Below are 15,020 nucleotides of genomic sequence, written 5' to 3'. Positions count from 1 at the left end.
CTCCCCTCCAGTGGTCTTTGCTGTCACCCACTTAAGGCTGGCCTGCAGCACAGGTGGCTCCGAGGCAGCAGGACTGTCCCTGTGGCAGCGCACAGTCCACAACCACCCACTCTGAATCAGCATACGTGCTGGAACAGGTTTCTCAAGAGTCCCCACTGGGTTAAAGCAATGAAAGCAGCCTGACACATGAAAAACAACTTGAGACGCTTTTCAGCAGTACCGATCATTCGATTTATGGATGGTCCCTTTTAAGCCAACTCTTTAGTCTCATAGTACAAAAGGCTTTATTTTTGCCCCTAACATGCCTTTCTAGCAAATGACCACCAGATTCAGACCAGAAACTTCCCGCCCGGTCTGCCATGCCCAGGCCGGGAAGCACTCACTCAGGGTGCTGGGGAGGTTGTCCTTGGGCAGAAGCTGGTGTCAGCAGAGAGGTAGTTCTTGCTTTAAAGGGTAAACGGGCTGTTTCCCACACACTGTGACATCACAGCTGACTGCAGGTACCTGGTTTCATTGGCAAGTTTCCAGTACCTCTCTCGCAACAGGAATGCTGCACTTTTTGGTTGTCTCTGTCGAGTGAAGATCCCTTTTCTATTCCCTATGGCCCTCTGAGGTGCTGAAAACAAGGCAAAAGGCAGTTCAGATGACGTCTGATGGGCAGATCAGAACCAGCCTAGGCCCGAGCTGGGCAGTAACCAGAGCTGTCCTCTTACGGTTTAGACGTGCTGGCTCATCTTTTACTTGCAAAATAAGGTTGAAAACTTTTTGGGTACCCAGCTGCCTGGTGACTGGAGGGGGGCTGAGACAGAGAGTTATCCCTAGAAAGGCTTGGGCTTCTCTAAAGAGACAGCTCTCCCAGAGGGAGCCAGAGTCAGAAGCACCTAAGTGGGATCTACTGGTGGACTTTTCAACATCCTCCCGGGCAGACTACCTGGTGGCAGTTCCGCCGGGGCTGGCACTGGGAAGGGAGCAGAGCGCCAACAGCCTGTTGAGGCTGTGCTCCCAGCAAACCCTCTCTCCGCCCCCTAGAGAAACCACAGCTTCTGTTAAATGGAAAGTAGGTCTTTCCCACTGAGACGCTCGACAGCAATAATTCTTTCCATGAAAAGCAAATGCCAGGCACGGAGCCAAGGACCTCATCAAATGGGATCCCTGGGTCAGCCTGCGAGGTGGTGGACGTCAGCCCCACTTTACACTTTACCTCATCCAAGGTCACACAGCTGATTTCTTACCATACAAAGCTAGACTTGCCGCCAAGTATTTCCAGGAGCCATTAATCTCATTTACCAACCAGAGTGGAGGCTGGTGTTCTCTTCCTTTTTTCACTTTTATCTCTTTCCATTCTTTTTTTTTTTTTGTCTTTTTGCCTTTTCTAGGGCCACTTCCCTCGGCATACGGAGGTTCCCAGACTAGGGGTCGAATTGGAGCTGTAGCCACCGACCTACGCCAGAGCCACTGCAACGCGAGATCCAAGCCGCATCTGTGAGCTACACCACAGCTCACGGCAACGCCGGATCCTTAACCCACTGAACAAGGCCAGGGATCCAACCTGAAGCCTCATGGTTCCTAGCCGGATTCGTTAACCATTGCGTCACGACAGGAACTCCTACCTCTTTCCATTCTGATTTTTAATTCAATGTTCACTTTCCAAAAACCTGTCTTTCCCCCATAAGTAATGTAACTCCCACTCCTACCAAAGCCTTCCCACGTCCCCAGATTGCTCTTCTAAGTTTATAGTGTATCGAGAGGCTCGTAACCTAGAGGTGTAGAAAGAAATGGGATTCCTTTGGACTGTCTCTGAAGTAGCCCTCATTATCCCCGCTTGAGAAAGTACAGGTTCTGTTCACACTGAAGGCTTTTAAATCTTCCCCCATTCAAAACATTCTGACACTTCACCTGTATTCAGGGAACCCGCCTTTTGTAAGTGAGTAATAGCCAACCGACTGAAATGTCTTAAGTTTCTCGCGCTCTGTACCTTACTCTGGGATAACAAGTGTATCCCACGAATCAATCAAGTACCAGGTCCACTCGTTCCTCATACTCAGGGAAACGGACAGAGGCAGGCTCGCCACCTCTGTCTTGAGACGGTGGGCCCTCCCGTTGGCTTGTTTACCATAAAGCGACTGGGGAAGCAGGCAAGGGATGGCTGCGGGCTAACTGCCACCGACTTTCCCTAGGAAAGCCTCTATGCACCTGCCCTGATCCGATTAGCTTGCCCTGCTCTTGTTTCCTCTGCTCTGACAACCAAAATGTCCTGAACTAAAAGGCCAATGTGAAAAAAATGAGAAGTGGTACATTCCACGAACCAAAGGGCCACTTACATTGGTCGGTCATAAAATCGGCAAAATTCCAGATGAGCTCTCCAACCACATATTCTTTGCGTTTTTGATCCAGAATCACATGATACTGCTGTAGCAGGCCTTTCTGGTATTCTTCGCTGAACATCAGAGGTGGATCCTGGAATTCAAGGCGAAGAGAGAATCTAGGAGTCAGAACCAGCAGAACTGTAAATGTTAGATAAAAATAACGATCCATGTGACCATGACCAAAATATCTGTCCTCATGGTGGGCTACAGTGACTCAGGACTGGCTGATTTTGGGGTAGACACACAGCCAAGGTATGACGTAGCCCAGGGTTAAAAAGAAAAAAAAAAAAACCCTCATTAGTAACTGCTGTATTACAAACAAGACTTCATATTTGCTTTATCTTACTTTTCCAGCTCTATTCCCCAGTGCACTTTTTTTTTTTTTTAATGGCCGTGCCCTCAGCATCTGGAAGTTCCCAGGCCAGGGACTGAACCCAAGCCATAGCTGCAACCTGTGTTGTACCTGCGGCAATGCCAGATCCTTTAACCCACTGTGCTGTGCCTCTATAGTGACCCAGGCCATCGCACTTGGGTTCTTAACCCACTTAAGCCACAGCTGGAACTCCCCCAGTGCCGTCTTAAAGCTGAACTACACTAGGTGTAAAAGTATGTCTCTGGATAATAAAATTTAAAACTTAAGCTTTGCGTAAATATCAGCATTAATCTGAGCACTAGTGTGACTCAGACTCATCTGTGTCTCATCTGGGTAAGCAGCTGCTGTTTAGCACATTCACCCAGTCAATAAAAAATTACTTAGGGAGTTCCCGTTGCAGCTCAGTGGAAATGAATCTGACTAGCATCCACGAAGACCCAGGTTCCATCCCTGGCCTCACTCAGTGGGTTAAGGATCCAATGGTGCCATGAGCTGTGGTGTAGGTCGCAGATTCGGCTCAGATCCTGCGTGGCTGTGGCTCTGGCGTAGGTCAGCAGCTGCATCTCTGCTTCAACCCTTAGCCTGGGAACCTCCACATGCTGCAGGTGCAGGCCTAAAAAGACCAAAAAAAAAAAAAAAATTACTTAGTATCTGCTTATATGGCAGGCATTGGGGACAAAGTGACAAACAAGAAAGATGGGGTCCCTGCTCTCACGGGTTGTACAACCTGGCAAGACACAAGCTGTAAGTATAATGAGAGTGAATCAGGCACTTGCAGAGCCCTGGGGGGTGGGGAGGAGGGGGTGGCTGGCTGGGGGAGCAGACGAGGCAGGAGCTACAGAAAGCCACCCTGCGGGAGCTCAGCTGAAACCAGGCAGGTGAAGAAGGCTGTGCTCAACAAAAGCAGAGGCCACATCTGTGGCCTCGCTCAGCATCTGGTGAAGAGCTCCTGTGTGTCAGCTACTAAGATACAGGGGTCTTTCAGATGGTCATGGAGCGTAAGGTTTTCATCTCAGGAGTGGGGAGGGGTGCTCAGTCTTAGATGCTTGAGGATGCACCCTTTCACTTACTTTCCGGGAGAACCAAACCCAGGTGGTTTTGGATCCCCTTCCCAACAAGAAGAATTAAAATGCCACCATGCAGGATGCGTTGAAGCTCCAGCTGTAGAATTGGGCCGTTTTGTTCCCATTGCCAAAGCTGAATTTGAGGGCAGGGCAAGATGTCAAGTTCCTTACTTTGTGTTTTGTTTTTGTTTTGTTTTATGTCTGCACCCGCAGCTTATATGCAAGGTCCCGGGCCAGGGATTGAATCCAAGCTACAAATGCAGCAGCACCGGATCCTAAACCCCCTGCACCATGGTGAGAACGCTGCCTTACTTTGTTTTACTGGAAATGACCTTGCATTGTCTAACACTCAGCCCCTTGGGGCTGTTTAAATTTAACACTACATTAAACCACATCAACTCAGTCATGCTCGTCAGCTGCCAGCTCCTCAACAGCCACCTGTGGCTGGTGGCTCCTGGTCTGGACAGTGTAATTCTAGCACATTCCATCACAGCAGAAGCTCTATCAGGTGGTGCTAACCTGGACTCCCAGAATTTCCTCAAAATTCAGAGTTGGTCACCTTTTCAAAGAGAGAGAACAAATGTGCATGTACTGTGTCTTCATAAGTCACTTGCCCCTACTTTGCCAGTTTGTAGAGATGGCATTCTGCACAGGCGAGATGAATTGAAGAGAGTGACAGAATAATATGGTCCATTTGGGTTACTGTTCAACAACTAAGGAGCAGCAAATGAAGAAATGTGTGTCGGCACGGAATCCCAGTAGCTATGACAGGTGACGTGTAGCGGGGCTGGGGTGGAGTTCAAGAGTCCACAGTTCAAAATCCCCTCAAGGAGTTCCCTATGTGGGGCAGCGGGTTAAGAATTTGGGGTGGCCGCAGAGATCCCAGCCGGATGCAGTGGGTAAAAGGATATGGCATTGCTGCAGCTGTGACACAGGTCCCAGTTATGCCTCGGATTCAATCTCTGGCCTGAGATCTTCCATATGCTGCGGGTGTGGCCATTAAAAAAAAAAAAAAAAAAAAGGACAAATTAATGAAACAAACTAGTGATTGAACGAACCTTGCACCAAGATCTCACTCATTCCCTTAATAAATCTTTTTTAGCACCTGCTCTGTGCCGGACACTGCTGTGTGAGTGGGAAGCAGTGACAAAGAGGACTTAGTCTCCCTCCCGGAGCCCGGTGTGGTCAAACAGAGAGCCGAACAAATCGTGGGAGCCCACGGGGAGAAACGCGCAGATGGAGGCCAAGCAGCGGAGAGCTTCCTCTGCTGGGCAGCTGGGTGGCCCTCCCGGAGAGAGGCCATCTCAGCTGAGGTTTGAACACGGACTGAGAATCTACTGAGCTGGCAGTTTCGGTGCTATAACACAGGTGGTCCAGGCAGAAGAAGAGCCCGAGCCAGTGAGCCTGGCAAACAGAGACCAGGGGCCAGGACTGAAGGCCAAGGACGGTGAAGACCTGGCAGAGGGCAGAGGACCTGACAGCCCCGACCGCGGATGAGGGCTTCGTCCTGGGGGCAGGGGAAGCCGCTAACGGGACGCCCTGAGGTCTGGATTTGTTAGGCAGCGAGTGAGAGGCTGTCTGGAAACAAGGCCAACACGGAGGCTGCCTGAGGGCCATGCAAGTGAGGCAGAGGCCCCACCGAGGGCGTAGAGGGAGCCTGGTCCGCTGCAGGGGAGGAGGTGAGGGACCTTTCTAGCCCCAGGCAGGGAGTGACATCACTGTCTGAGAGAGGGAACAAGTAACTCCGAAGGGTCTACGCGCCTTACCTCGTGAAACCCTATGATGGTTTCTGCCCCGTACTCGCTCTGGATAATTGGCTTCTGGTAGGCCTTATGCCACCTCTCAAACTGGGTGGCCAGCTGCAGCTGAATCACCTCCATGTGCCCGTAGTCATGATACCAGGAGTAGTAACTGTTCACACAGATCACGTCCACATATGGCACCTAGGAGAGCGGGAAGGTGTGTCCACGGGTCGGGACGTGATAGGAGAGCGTTTGCCGCATGCTGGGGCTGGAGGGGTGCTTCTGGCAGAGGCGGCCAGAAGGGGATGGGGAAAATGATTTAGATGCTCACATGTGTAGGAAACGTAGTCAGAAGTGACCTGAATGGGGCAAGTTTCTAGTTCTGGGCTGGCACCCCTACCTGGTTTTAGCCGGGACCGCATGAGGCAGAGCGGGCGCCCAGGTGCCAGCCCCAGTGGGAGCCTGGAGCCCATACCAGCTGGACTTCGTGCCTCTGTAGGAGGTGCTCCTGTCGCTGGCTGTGCCCTGGCCCCGGAGAAACGTTCCCAATGGAGGGATGGAGGCAGTTTTTCTCTTCACAAAGCCTCTTGATTCACCTTCCTGAGCTAGTGCTGTGAACCCCAAAGTGGCTGGAAAATTCTCTCCTAGGAGGGTAACCCGGGTGACGGGCTAGGACGGCCGTGAGTCTGAACAACGTGGTGCTCAGGACTCAGCAGCAAAGTCACCAGAACCCACGCTCACCTCCAAACTCTGCCCTGGCACCAACCTGGCCCATCTTTCTCGAGTGACTGTGGCACCTTTCTGATGGCGGAAGGATGCAGGCGGGGAACAAAGGCTGAGGCGGTGCCTCTGGGTGGGCATCTGACTACGGCTCACATACCCCATCAGGTGAGATGCCAACCTTCGGGAGGGTGGGGAGGAGGCGCACAGACTCCCTGGGGCCACCAGAAGGGGAAGGGAAGCCACCTGAGACGTCCAGGTCCACCTGTGCCACCCTGGTGTTTGCCCACAGTCTTTGTGCTCCTTTGAAGGGAGTTGTTGAGAGGTGGCACCAGAAGACCAGGGCTGCACGCGGTCCCGTCCATGTGAAAGTGACAGTGCTCACAACTTAAACCTGCCTGGAGTGTTTTCTCATCCACTCCTGCATTAGACGATTTCTCTCCCTATAGCACTTTTGAGTATGGACCCCAGTTCTCTAAGGAAGCAGCATTTTCTGGCTTCTAAGTTTTTTTACAGCTTCAGTGCAACTCAACACAGTTTGAGGCACTGCTGTGCCCAGGGACTGTGAGGGTGGCCGTGGGGTCCAGCTGGCTGTGTGAGCCTGTCCCTTTGATTCTCAGCCCCAGAGGCTGGACCGAGTCAGCGGTTCCCAAAGCTGGCTGATGACTGGAATCACGGAGGAGCTTTGGGCAAACTGATTCCCGCCCTGGGCTTAGTGAGTCGGAATCTCAGAATCCAGAGAGCTGTACTTGCAGACGGCTTCCCTGTGTGGTTCCGACAACCAACCAGGTTTGAGAAACACGGGACAATGACAGCTTTAAGCGCCCTTAAACCTCTGCCCTTTTATGAGCCTATTAAACCGAGGGGCCATAAAACTACACTGAGGAGCATACAATCCTCTGAGTCTGAACTGAGTGAGAGTGAACTTGACCTCCAGGTGCCCAGCCTCCTTAGATTTAAGAAGCCGCACTGCCCGGCCAATCAGCAGGCGGTTCCCTTTAACCTAAAGGCCAAGGGTGGAAACGGCTGGACCGGCTGCTCGTGGTTCCTCAGCAGTGCATGTCCTTGAGCATCGGGGCAGGACAAGAGGACAGAGTGGGGAGTGTGGCGTGGAGACCCCAGACTCACCCCCAGGTCTTCTTCATAGTTGGAGCTGGTCACAAAGGTCACGGGCCGGGAGGGGTCCAAGGCTTTGGTGTGGCCGATCAGCATCCTGTCCGAGGGAGCAGAAGACACGGCGCCGTCAGTCTGGGGAGGAGCATCCTCTCCTTCCCATCCTGCGGCCAGAAAAGGCCCCCTGCTCCCCGCCCTGCCTGCAAGCAAACGTGTTCCTCTGGACAGCTCCTTCCCCGACTTGTTCCTTCCTCCTTTCTCTCTCCCCAGATCCTCGTCCTCCCCCAGAGAGGCTGTCCTCCAGGGGTCAGAGAGGCTCGGAGCCGAGGTCTGGGTGCTGCCAAAAGCTAGGTTCCGAGGCTCTGGCAAAGCTCTTCAAAACAGGAAGGGATGGGGTATGGCTTATGATGGATCTATTTGCTTAACAAGTAATTCCGGGGAGTTCCCATGGTGGCTCAGCAGAAATGAATCCGACTAGTATCCATGAGGATGCCGGTTCGATCCCTGGCCGCACTCAGTAGGTCGGGGATCCAGAGTTACTGTGAGCTGTGGTGTAGGTCAAAGATGTGGCTCGGATCCCACGTTGCTGTGGCTGTGATGTAGGCCAGCAGCTGTAACTCTGACTGGACCCCTGGTCTCAGAACTTCCATGTGCCGTGGATGCGGCCCTAAAAAGAAAGAAAAAACAAACAAACAAAAAACAAAAAACCCCTGCAAATAATTAGGAAGTGTGTACTAAGAAGCAGGCTGAGTGCTGGGCACTCACAAGAGATTAAAAAGCCATGTAGCTGCGGGGAGGGTGGGGGCACAGACATGGGCACAGAGGCGTGTTACAGATCACAAGTGGTGGCAGGAAGGATGGAGGGGAGGCACGGGGCTCTGTGACACAGAACAGGGCACATCAGTGATGTGTTCTGGGACCGGAGAGTCAGCAGCCTCTGAAGACATGGCAGTTAGCCAAGGAGGGTGGAAAGGAGGCTTCCCAACAGAAGGGCCGGTCTGTGCTCAGGGCTCTACCTCCCGGGCACGTCCCCCTGCTTCACTGTTTCTTGTTTGTTCTGTTTGGCTTTTCTAGGGCCGCACCTGTGGCATACGGAGGTTCCCAGGCTAGGGGTTGCATCAGAGCTGTAGCTGCCGGCCTACACCACAGCCACAGCAACGTGGGATCCAAGCCGCGTCTGTGACCTACAGCACAGCTCACTGCAACACCGGATCCTTAACCGACTGAGCATCCTGCAACCTCATGGATACTAATCAGGTTCTTAACCTGCTGAGCCACAACAGGAACTCCCCTCGTTCACTGTTTAAGCCTATTTTCCTCCTCTCTTTCCTCACAGCTGGGTTTTTTTCTCCCCATCACAGCTCTTCTCATTTGAAGGCGGTGGTCTCCACAGGCCAGAGCACTGCCCCCCAAGCCTCAAGCCCAAACCCACTGTCTGAAACAGCCCATTTGTTACCTGAGAAGCTTCAAAGCCCAGGCGAGCTCCTCCGGCCCAGGCGGCTCTACTTATATCCTGCCCCATCTCCACCGCTCCCAAATCAAGCATCTCCCTCTCCAATTCCCAAAAAGCCTCAGCGGGAACCTCAGGTCCATGTTCTAGAAGCCTCAGAGAGCTGCAAAACTCCTGTCCACCAGCCTGGGTCAGTACCCCTGTGCCACGTGCTTCCCCAGGGGGATAGGGTGGGGGGTCCACTCCTCAGGGCCTCCACCCGGGACCCTGGGAAATACGCGGTGTCTGCCTCAGGGAGTATTTCCACCGCCTCCGCTGCCTCTACAGTAAGTGAAATGCCTGATCATAAGAAAGAGAAGGAACCAAGCAACTGAGACAGGTGGGAGCAGCCCCCTGTGGGGAGACAGCCCCTAAGGGGTGTTTTTCTCCACAGCCATGCCTGGGGGGAGGGGGGAGCTAGTGGCCTTCAGTGATGGGGCCATGAACTTTAGATGGCCTGGTCCTGTCCCACAGGGTAACTTTAGAATAGTTAGGATACACATGTCATTGAAAAAGCTGTTTATAATTATATGCCTAGACGAGCCAGTTTTATAAAGCTTAACTCCCCTTTATAGATGAACCCAAAGCATCACAAAGGATTTTGTGCAGTTTTAGCACGCACTGAATTTCCCAGGGATGGAGATACTATAAAAATCGAGGGATGATTATATTTAGTTTTGCTTGGAACTCTACCTGGAGTGGCTCAGTGTTTTAGGAAAGCATAGCACTGCAGGAAACACTGGCCATGCTTTCCAGCCCCCCACATCAGCTTTTGTAGCTGTGCCTTCAGGGAGATTCCACATGTAGGTGCAAAAGCCTGACCCCTTCACTGGGTCTTCTGCAGAGTCAGACCCACGCACTCACATATTATTTTATAAATGACGCTCCCTTATGTCAGGAAGGCCATGACACTGTTTCTTTCTTTTTTTTTTTTAATTTAAAGTTATGTGTTCACTCTGGATTTCATTTCAGCTGTGTAAAGGAGACACGGAAATCACAGTCTGGGCGGATGGGTGTTTGGTCTCCTGAGCTGAGCAGGTATGGATCCACCTGAGCTGGGAGCAGACGCTGCGCCTCTCCCAGCCCAGCCCAGCCCACCCCGCGCCCAGCTCTCCTGTGGCTGCCAGCCGAGGCTGAGCCGGCCCAAAGGGCTGAGGTCCCGTGGCTGCCTGACCCAAACCTGGGGAAGGCAGGGACACTCACTTGAAGTAGTAAGCAGCCTGTTCCAGGAAGGAAGAAGGCTCATTGGCCACAGACCACATCACAACGGCCGGGTGGTTCTTGTCCCTGCGGACCATCTCCTCCATCACCTCTAGGTGGTGCTGCAGAGACGCGTTGCTGAAGCTCTGGCTGCGGGGGGGGGGGGGGGGGGGGCGGAGGAGAGGGAGGGAGTCACATACGCCCTGCCGGGCTGAGGGGCACTGGGCAGTGTGGGCGGCGGGCACTCACACCAGCACGATGCCCACACCCGGACTCTCATCGATGACCACGATCCCATAACGGTCACAGAGCTGCATCACCTCCTCTGCGTAGGGGTAGTGGCTGGTGCGGAAGGCGTTGGCGCCCAGCCAGCGGAGCAGGTTGAAGTCCTTCACCAGCAGCGACCAGTCAAAGCCCTTGCCTCGGATCTAGGGAACAGCAGAGCAGAATGAGGCCCTGTCCCCTGTTCCTGTCCAAGATGTGCTTCCTTCTAGAGCCGGGTCCCTCAAACATCACCCTGTTAGCCCCCTACCCTGCCTAAGCCCAGGCCCCGCTAGGCAGTGCTTTTGAGCATTTGGCTTAACTGCTCTGAGCTGCCCTCAGCCTCTTTGGGGGACAAGGATAGGGGATGGCAAGACACAGCCCCCACAGGGATGGGGCGGGGGGGGGGGGGAGCAACTCACATCTGCATCCTCGTGCTTGTTGACCCCATGGAAATAGAAAGGTTTCCCGTTGATGAGGAACTGTCTCTCTGTGACAGCCACAGTGCGAATCCCCACAGGGAGGGTGTAGAAGTCAGAGAGGGGCCCAGCGGAGGTCTTTGCCGTGAGCTTCACCTGCAGAAGCCAAGCCCTGGTGTGAGGCATCCCAGATGGCCTGAGGCCACGCAGCCCAGGCTGCAGCAGGACGGCCCTTGTCAACTACAGCAGCCCTCTCCGGGACTGGAGGCAGAGCAATGCAGAAGCACAGGCGTCTGCCATGAGCCAGGAAGAACTTTCACCCATCCTGCCCCTGGGGCTTGGTCTTCAAAACTGGGCCTCCCCACCAACAGCTGAAAAAATCAGGGGACTCTTCCACCCGATGGGCTCGGAAGCTCAAAGGACCTCGCCTGCCTACCCACCTGTCCGGCACCCCTGCTGAAGCCAGGGCTGCTGGATGGATACCAAAGGCCTCCCCCAGCCCCAGTGCTCGACGCCATTACCTCCAACGAGTACAGGTAGGCAGGGCGCTCGTGCATCAGGTACGGCCACCAGAGGTGGGCACTGGGCACCTGCAGCTGGCCCTGGCCCCCCATCCCCTTGGCCACCACACGGCCTTCCTCATCCAGAAGGTGCACTTCCAGCTGGAAGTGGTCACTGCCCTGGACGAAAATCTGGTAATTCACCAGTCCTGCAGGAGACAAGAGAGATCAGACAAGAGAGAAGAGGAATGGATGTGACCCGGGGTCAGAGGGAGGGGAGCACCTGGAGGCCACCACTCTGAGGAGTCCCCAGTCAACTGCTGTTTATTTCTTGAGCTCCGTCGGCAGTGTGGGGAGATGGAGGGAGGGTGGCACAGCGGGGACGGGTCAGGGGGTTCTCAGGTGTCCCGAGCTACGGTTGCAGGCAAGCCCCACGTCTCATGGGGCCTCACCTCCTCCCCACATGAAGTCTGGGCAGATGGGTGATTTCTGAGGCCCCTGCCAGCTCAGACAGGCTGGATTTCAACTTCTGAGATGGATGGCACCCTGCGAGGGTTAAGAGGTGCTGGCAGAGCCCTTCTGCTGGGGGATCTTTCCAAACAGGGAACGAAGCCGTGTGGGGCCCGGCGGAGGGCAGATCCTGCGGGAGCCTCACCTGTGTCCTGGTCCACGTCGGTGGTGACGGTGATGTCATCGATGTAGGCGGTAGGCGTGGTGTAGAGGAGCACGGGCCGATGCAGTCCCGCGTAGTTGAAGAAGTCAAAGTTCGTGTTCTGGACAAAGTAACCCTTGGGGTACCTAAGGTGGGAGGACAGTGGCCTTGCCCTGGGTCCTTGGAGCTCAGCTTACATGCCTCCCTGGCCTCCCAGGGCCAGGGCCCCACCTTGGCTAAGGCCACCCTGCCCCTGGCGGGGAGACTACTGGGCAGGGAGGGGAGTGGGGGACGGGGGACGGGGACAAGGTGCTGCTCACTTGGAGGTGTCCGTCTTATAGAGAATGGTCCCTGGCGGCAGGGTGTGGGGGGAGAGCGTGTTGTTGATGGCGATGGTGATGCGGCAGGAGGACAGGGGCCCACTCTGGACCAGCTTGCTGATGTCGGCCTCGAAGGGGAGGTGGCCCCCTTCGTGCTCTGTCACATGGACTCCATTCACCCACTGCAGACACAGGAAGACATGAGGAGGGGGCCCTGCTGTCTCAGGTGCCCCCTCACATAGAAGGGCAGCACAGGGTGGGGCTGAGGATCCTGCCACCTGCCTCAGGAGAGGAATGGAGCTTCAAGGGGAGAGATGAGGCAACCCTCCCAACCCAGGGCACGAACCCCAGGGCCTCCCCCACCCCTCCCTAGGAAGCAGGCTGTCACGTGACAGCTGGGAGCCAGGCACCCCAAGGCAGCCACATGCGTGCCCAGGGGCCGTGCCTGTCCGCTCGCCCCCCGCCTGCTGCTTGCTGCACTCACCACAATGGCGTAGTAGTGGGCACTGCTGATCCTCAGCACCACTCTGGTGCCCAGGTCCTGGGTCCATCGCTGGGGCAGGATGGCCTCCCGTTCATACCACACCCAGCCGATAAAGCTCCGCAGCCGCCCGTCCTGGCTTATGTCATTGAAGCTGGAGGGAACCGGCATGTCCAGGGTGGGGCCCGACTGCAAAAACGAGGGCTGGCCTCAGGTCTAGACCACCTAGGAATCTAGGGGGCCAGGTCCCCCAGCAGCCCTGCCTATAGGAAGAAGGCTGGACAAAACGACCTCTCCCAGATTCCAGGCCACCCGCCACTCTTCTTTGCCAGCGACTGACCCATGTCTTTTATGGACTCATTTAATTTTCACAACTCCATGAAGTAGACCCAGGAACAAACTCACTCAACGGTGTATAGAGAACATACTGCATGCTGTTTTATTTTTATTTTTTTATTGTGTCTTTTTAGGGCTACACCTGTGGCATTTGGAGGTTTCCAGGCTACAGATCGAATCAGAGCCTCTGGCCTACACCACCGCCACAGCAACGCCAGATCTGAGCCGCATCTGTGGTCTACACACAGCTCATGGCAACGCGGGATCCTTAACCCACTGAGTGAGGCCAGGGATCGAACCTGCGTCCTCATGGATGCTAGTCAGATTTGTTTCTGCTGAGCCATGACGGGAACTCCTACGTGCTGTTTTAGACGCTGAGAATAAAACAGTGAACAAGGCCTCTGCTGTCAGGTGATCAGCTCTACTGAAGAGTGTGGAGAGTGGCAGGGGGACTCTTAGGGCTCAGGGGAGGCCTTTGGGGGCCAGGGCCCATGGGATATGAACTCCAGACACCCTGGCAGAACTAGGTGAACCTGAGCCCTGCGGGGAATCCTTGAACCTCCAGACCTTTGAACATCTCAGGTAGAAGGCAAGGCAGGAGTGAGGCAAATAGCTCCGTGAGTCTGGGAGCAGCCTGGGAAGAGTTTCCTGAGGACATATGTGGGGCATGTGACCATCAACGAAGACAGAATTGTGGCCCTGGGGATTACAGATTCCCCCCCTTGTCCCTGCAGGGACTGCTGTGGCTGGGGTTCCATCCCTGGCCCAGGAACTTCCACATGCTCTGGGTGTGGCCAAAAAAACCCACCACCAAAGCAGCAAGAATCTTCTGTCCCTCACAGCTGTATGCCCAGAGTCTGGCACCAGCCCTGCCATATAGCAGGGGCTTAATACACATTGGCTGAAGGGGTGGATAACCGTGCTGATGACATCAGCTGCTCAGATGGTTTGTATCCAAGCTCTGGTGGCAGAGCCCCGGGCACCAAGGTCTCCATGGAAAGAGTTGCGCCCAGGGCCACAACCAGTCTGGGGTAAAGAGGATCTAAAGGGACAAGACTCTGACTAAGAGGAAGGTGATCAACCGACTGCCCCAGGGAGGAAGGCTGGCAGGGGTACCGGAGCTGCTCCGCTGAGGAAACTCTGAGTGCGGCACATGCCTGGCCCCAGCCCCCGCCCCTGTCTTCCTCTGCTGATGAAGCCTGGGCGGCAAAGACTAAAAAAGGGGATCTAAGAAAGGCGAGCGAAAGATGGGCACACAGGCTTGCCCCACTCAAACCAAGTCATAGGGGAGACTAGAGGGGGGTCCTTGGCTGGCTGGCTGCCAAGCCCCGTCCTCTGCCTGAACCTTGGAACCCAAGGTCCTTCCTGCCAGGGCAGAGCTGGCCCTAAGATACCCAAAGCCTCCCCTCCTGCTTCTATGCAGCCACCCGCCCCTGCTCCGTGCGGACACGGCTCGGGTTCCACTTCCCCCAGCAGCGTCGGGCCCACCCATTTCCTCCTTCCCGGTCCCTCCGGTGAGCCGACCCAAAGCCCCCTAAGCCCGTTCGCCTTTAACCTCCTCTTGGCCAGCAGTTCCGAGGGCACATGGGAAGGCGCCCCATACCCCCACCTGACTTCCAGGAGTTTCCCTGCTCTGACCCCGTGCCCCGTCCCCGCATCTCGCACCTCCCGCAGCGGCTTCCGGTACCACTGCTGCTCGAAGCCCTGGCGCCGGTTGTCGGAGAAGTCGGCGCGGAAACTCCAGAGGCCATTCAACTCCTTGCGCTCCCGCGACCGGCTCTCCTGGGGGTAGAGCATCCCGCCCTGCAGCAGCGCCAGCCCGCAGCCCCAGAGCAGCGGGCCGAGCACGGCCCAGGCGCCCGCCGGACCCCGGACCATGATTGCCCAGTGGGCAGGTAGCTGCCAGCCTCCCCACGCCCGGAGCCCCAAGCGCGGGAGGCGGGGCCGGGGGCGGGGCGTGAGTCACGTGTCCCCCTTCCCCCGC

General features: G+C 55.3%; 1 protein-coding gene across 2 annotated transcripts; it reads right to left on the bottom strand.

Annotated features, from left to right (window-relative positions):
• Positions 1–265: 265 nt before the first annotated feature.
• Positions 266–14,980, bottom strand: GUSB (glucuronidase beta). Of its 2 annotated transcripts, XM_047779945.1 has the most exons (12): positions 14,702–14,980; positions 12,704–12,889; positions 12,220–12,401; positions 11,903–12,045; positions 11,269–11,456; positions 10,751–10,903; positions 10,317–10,495; positions 10,071–10,217; positions 7,394–7,478; positions 5,570–5,746; positions 2,322–2,457; positions 266–616 (listed from the first exon to the last, which is right to left on the bottom strand). In XM_047779945.1, the coding sequence occupies exons 1-12, from the start codon at positions 14,912–14,914 to the stop codon at positions 447–449; spliced, it is 1,959 nt and encodes a 652-aa protein (XP_047635901.1). In that variant the 5' UTR covers positions 14,915–14,980; the 3' UTR covers positions 266–446. The 2 variants fall into 2 exon arrangements, with proteins under 2 accessions (XP_047635901.1, XP_047635902.1); XM_047779946.1 differs by lacking the exons at positions 11,903–12,045; positions 12,220–12,401; positions 14,702–14,980 and having other exon boundaries at positions 12,704–12,770.
• Between the last annotated feature and the right edge of the window lie 40 nt (positions 14,981–15,020).

This window comes from Phacochoerus africanus, chromosome 5 (genome assembly GCF_016906955.1).
Source record: "Phacochoerus africanus isolate WHEZ1 chromosome 5, ROS_Pafr_v1, whole genome shotgun sequence".
NCBI classification, from domain to species: domain Eukaryota; kingdom Metazoa; phylum Chordata; class Mammalia; order Artiodactyla; family Suidae; genus Phacochoerus; species Phacochoerus africanus.
The sequence above is the reverse complement of the archived record's forward strand: the minus strand, read 5'-3'. Positions and strand labels throughout refer to the sequence as shown.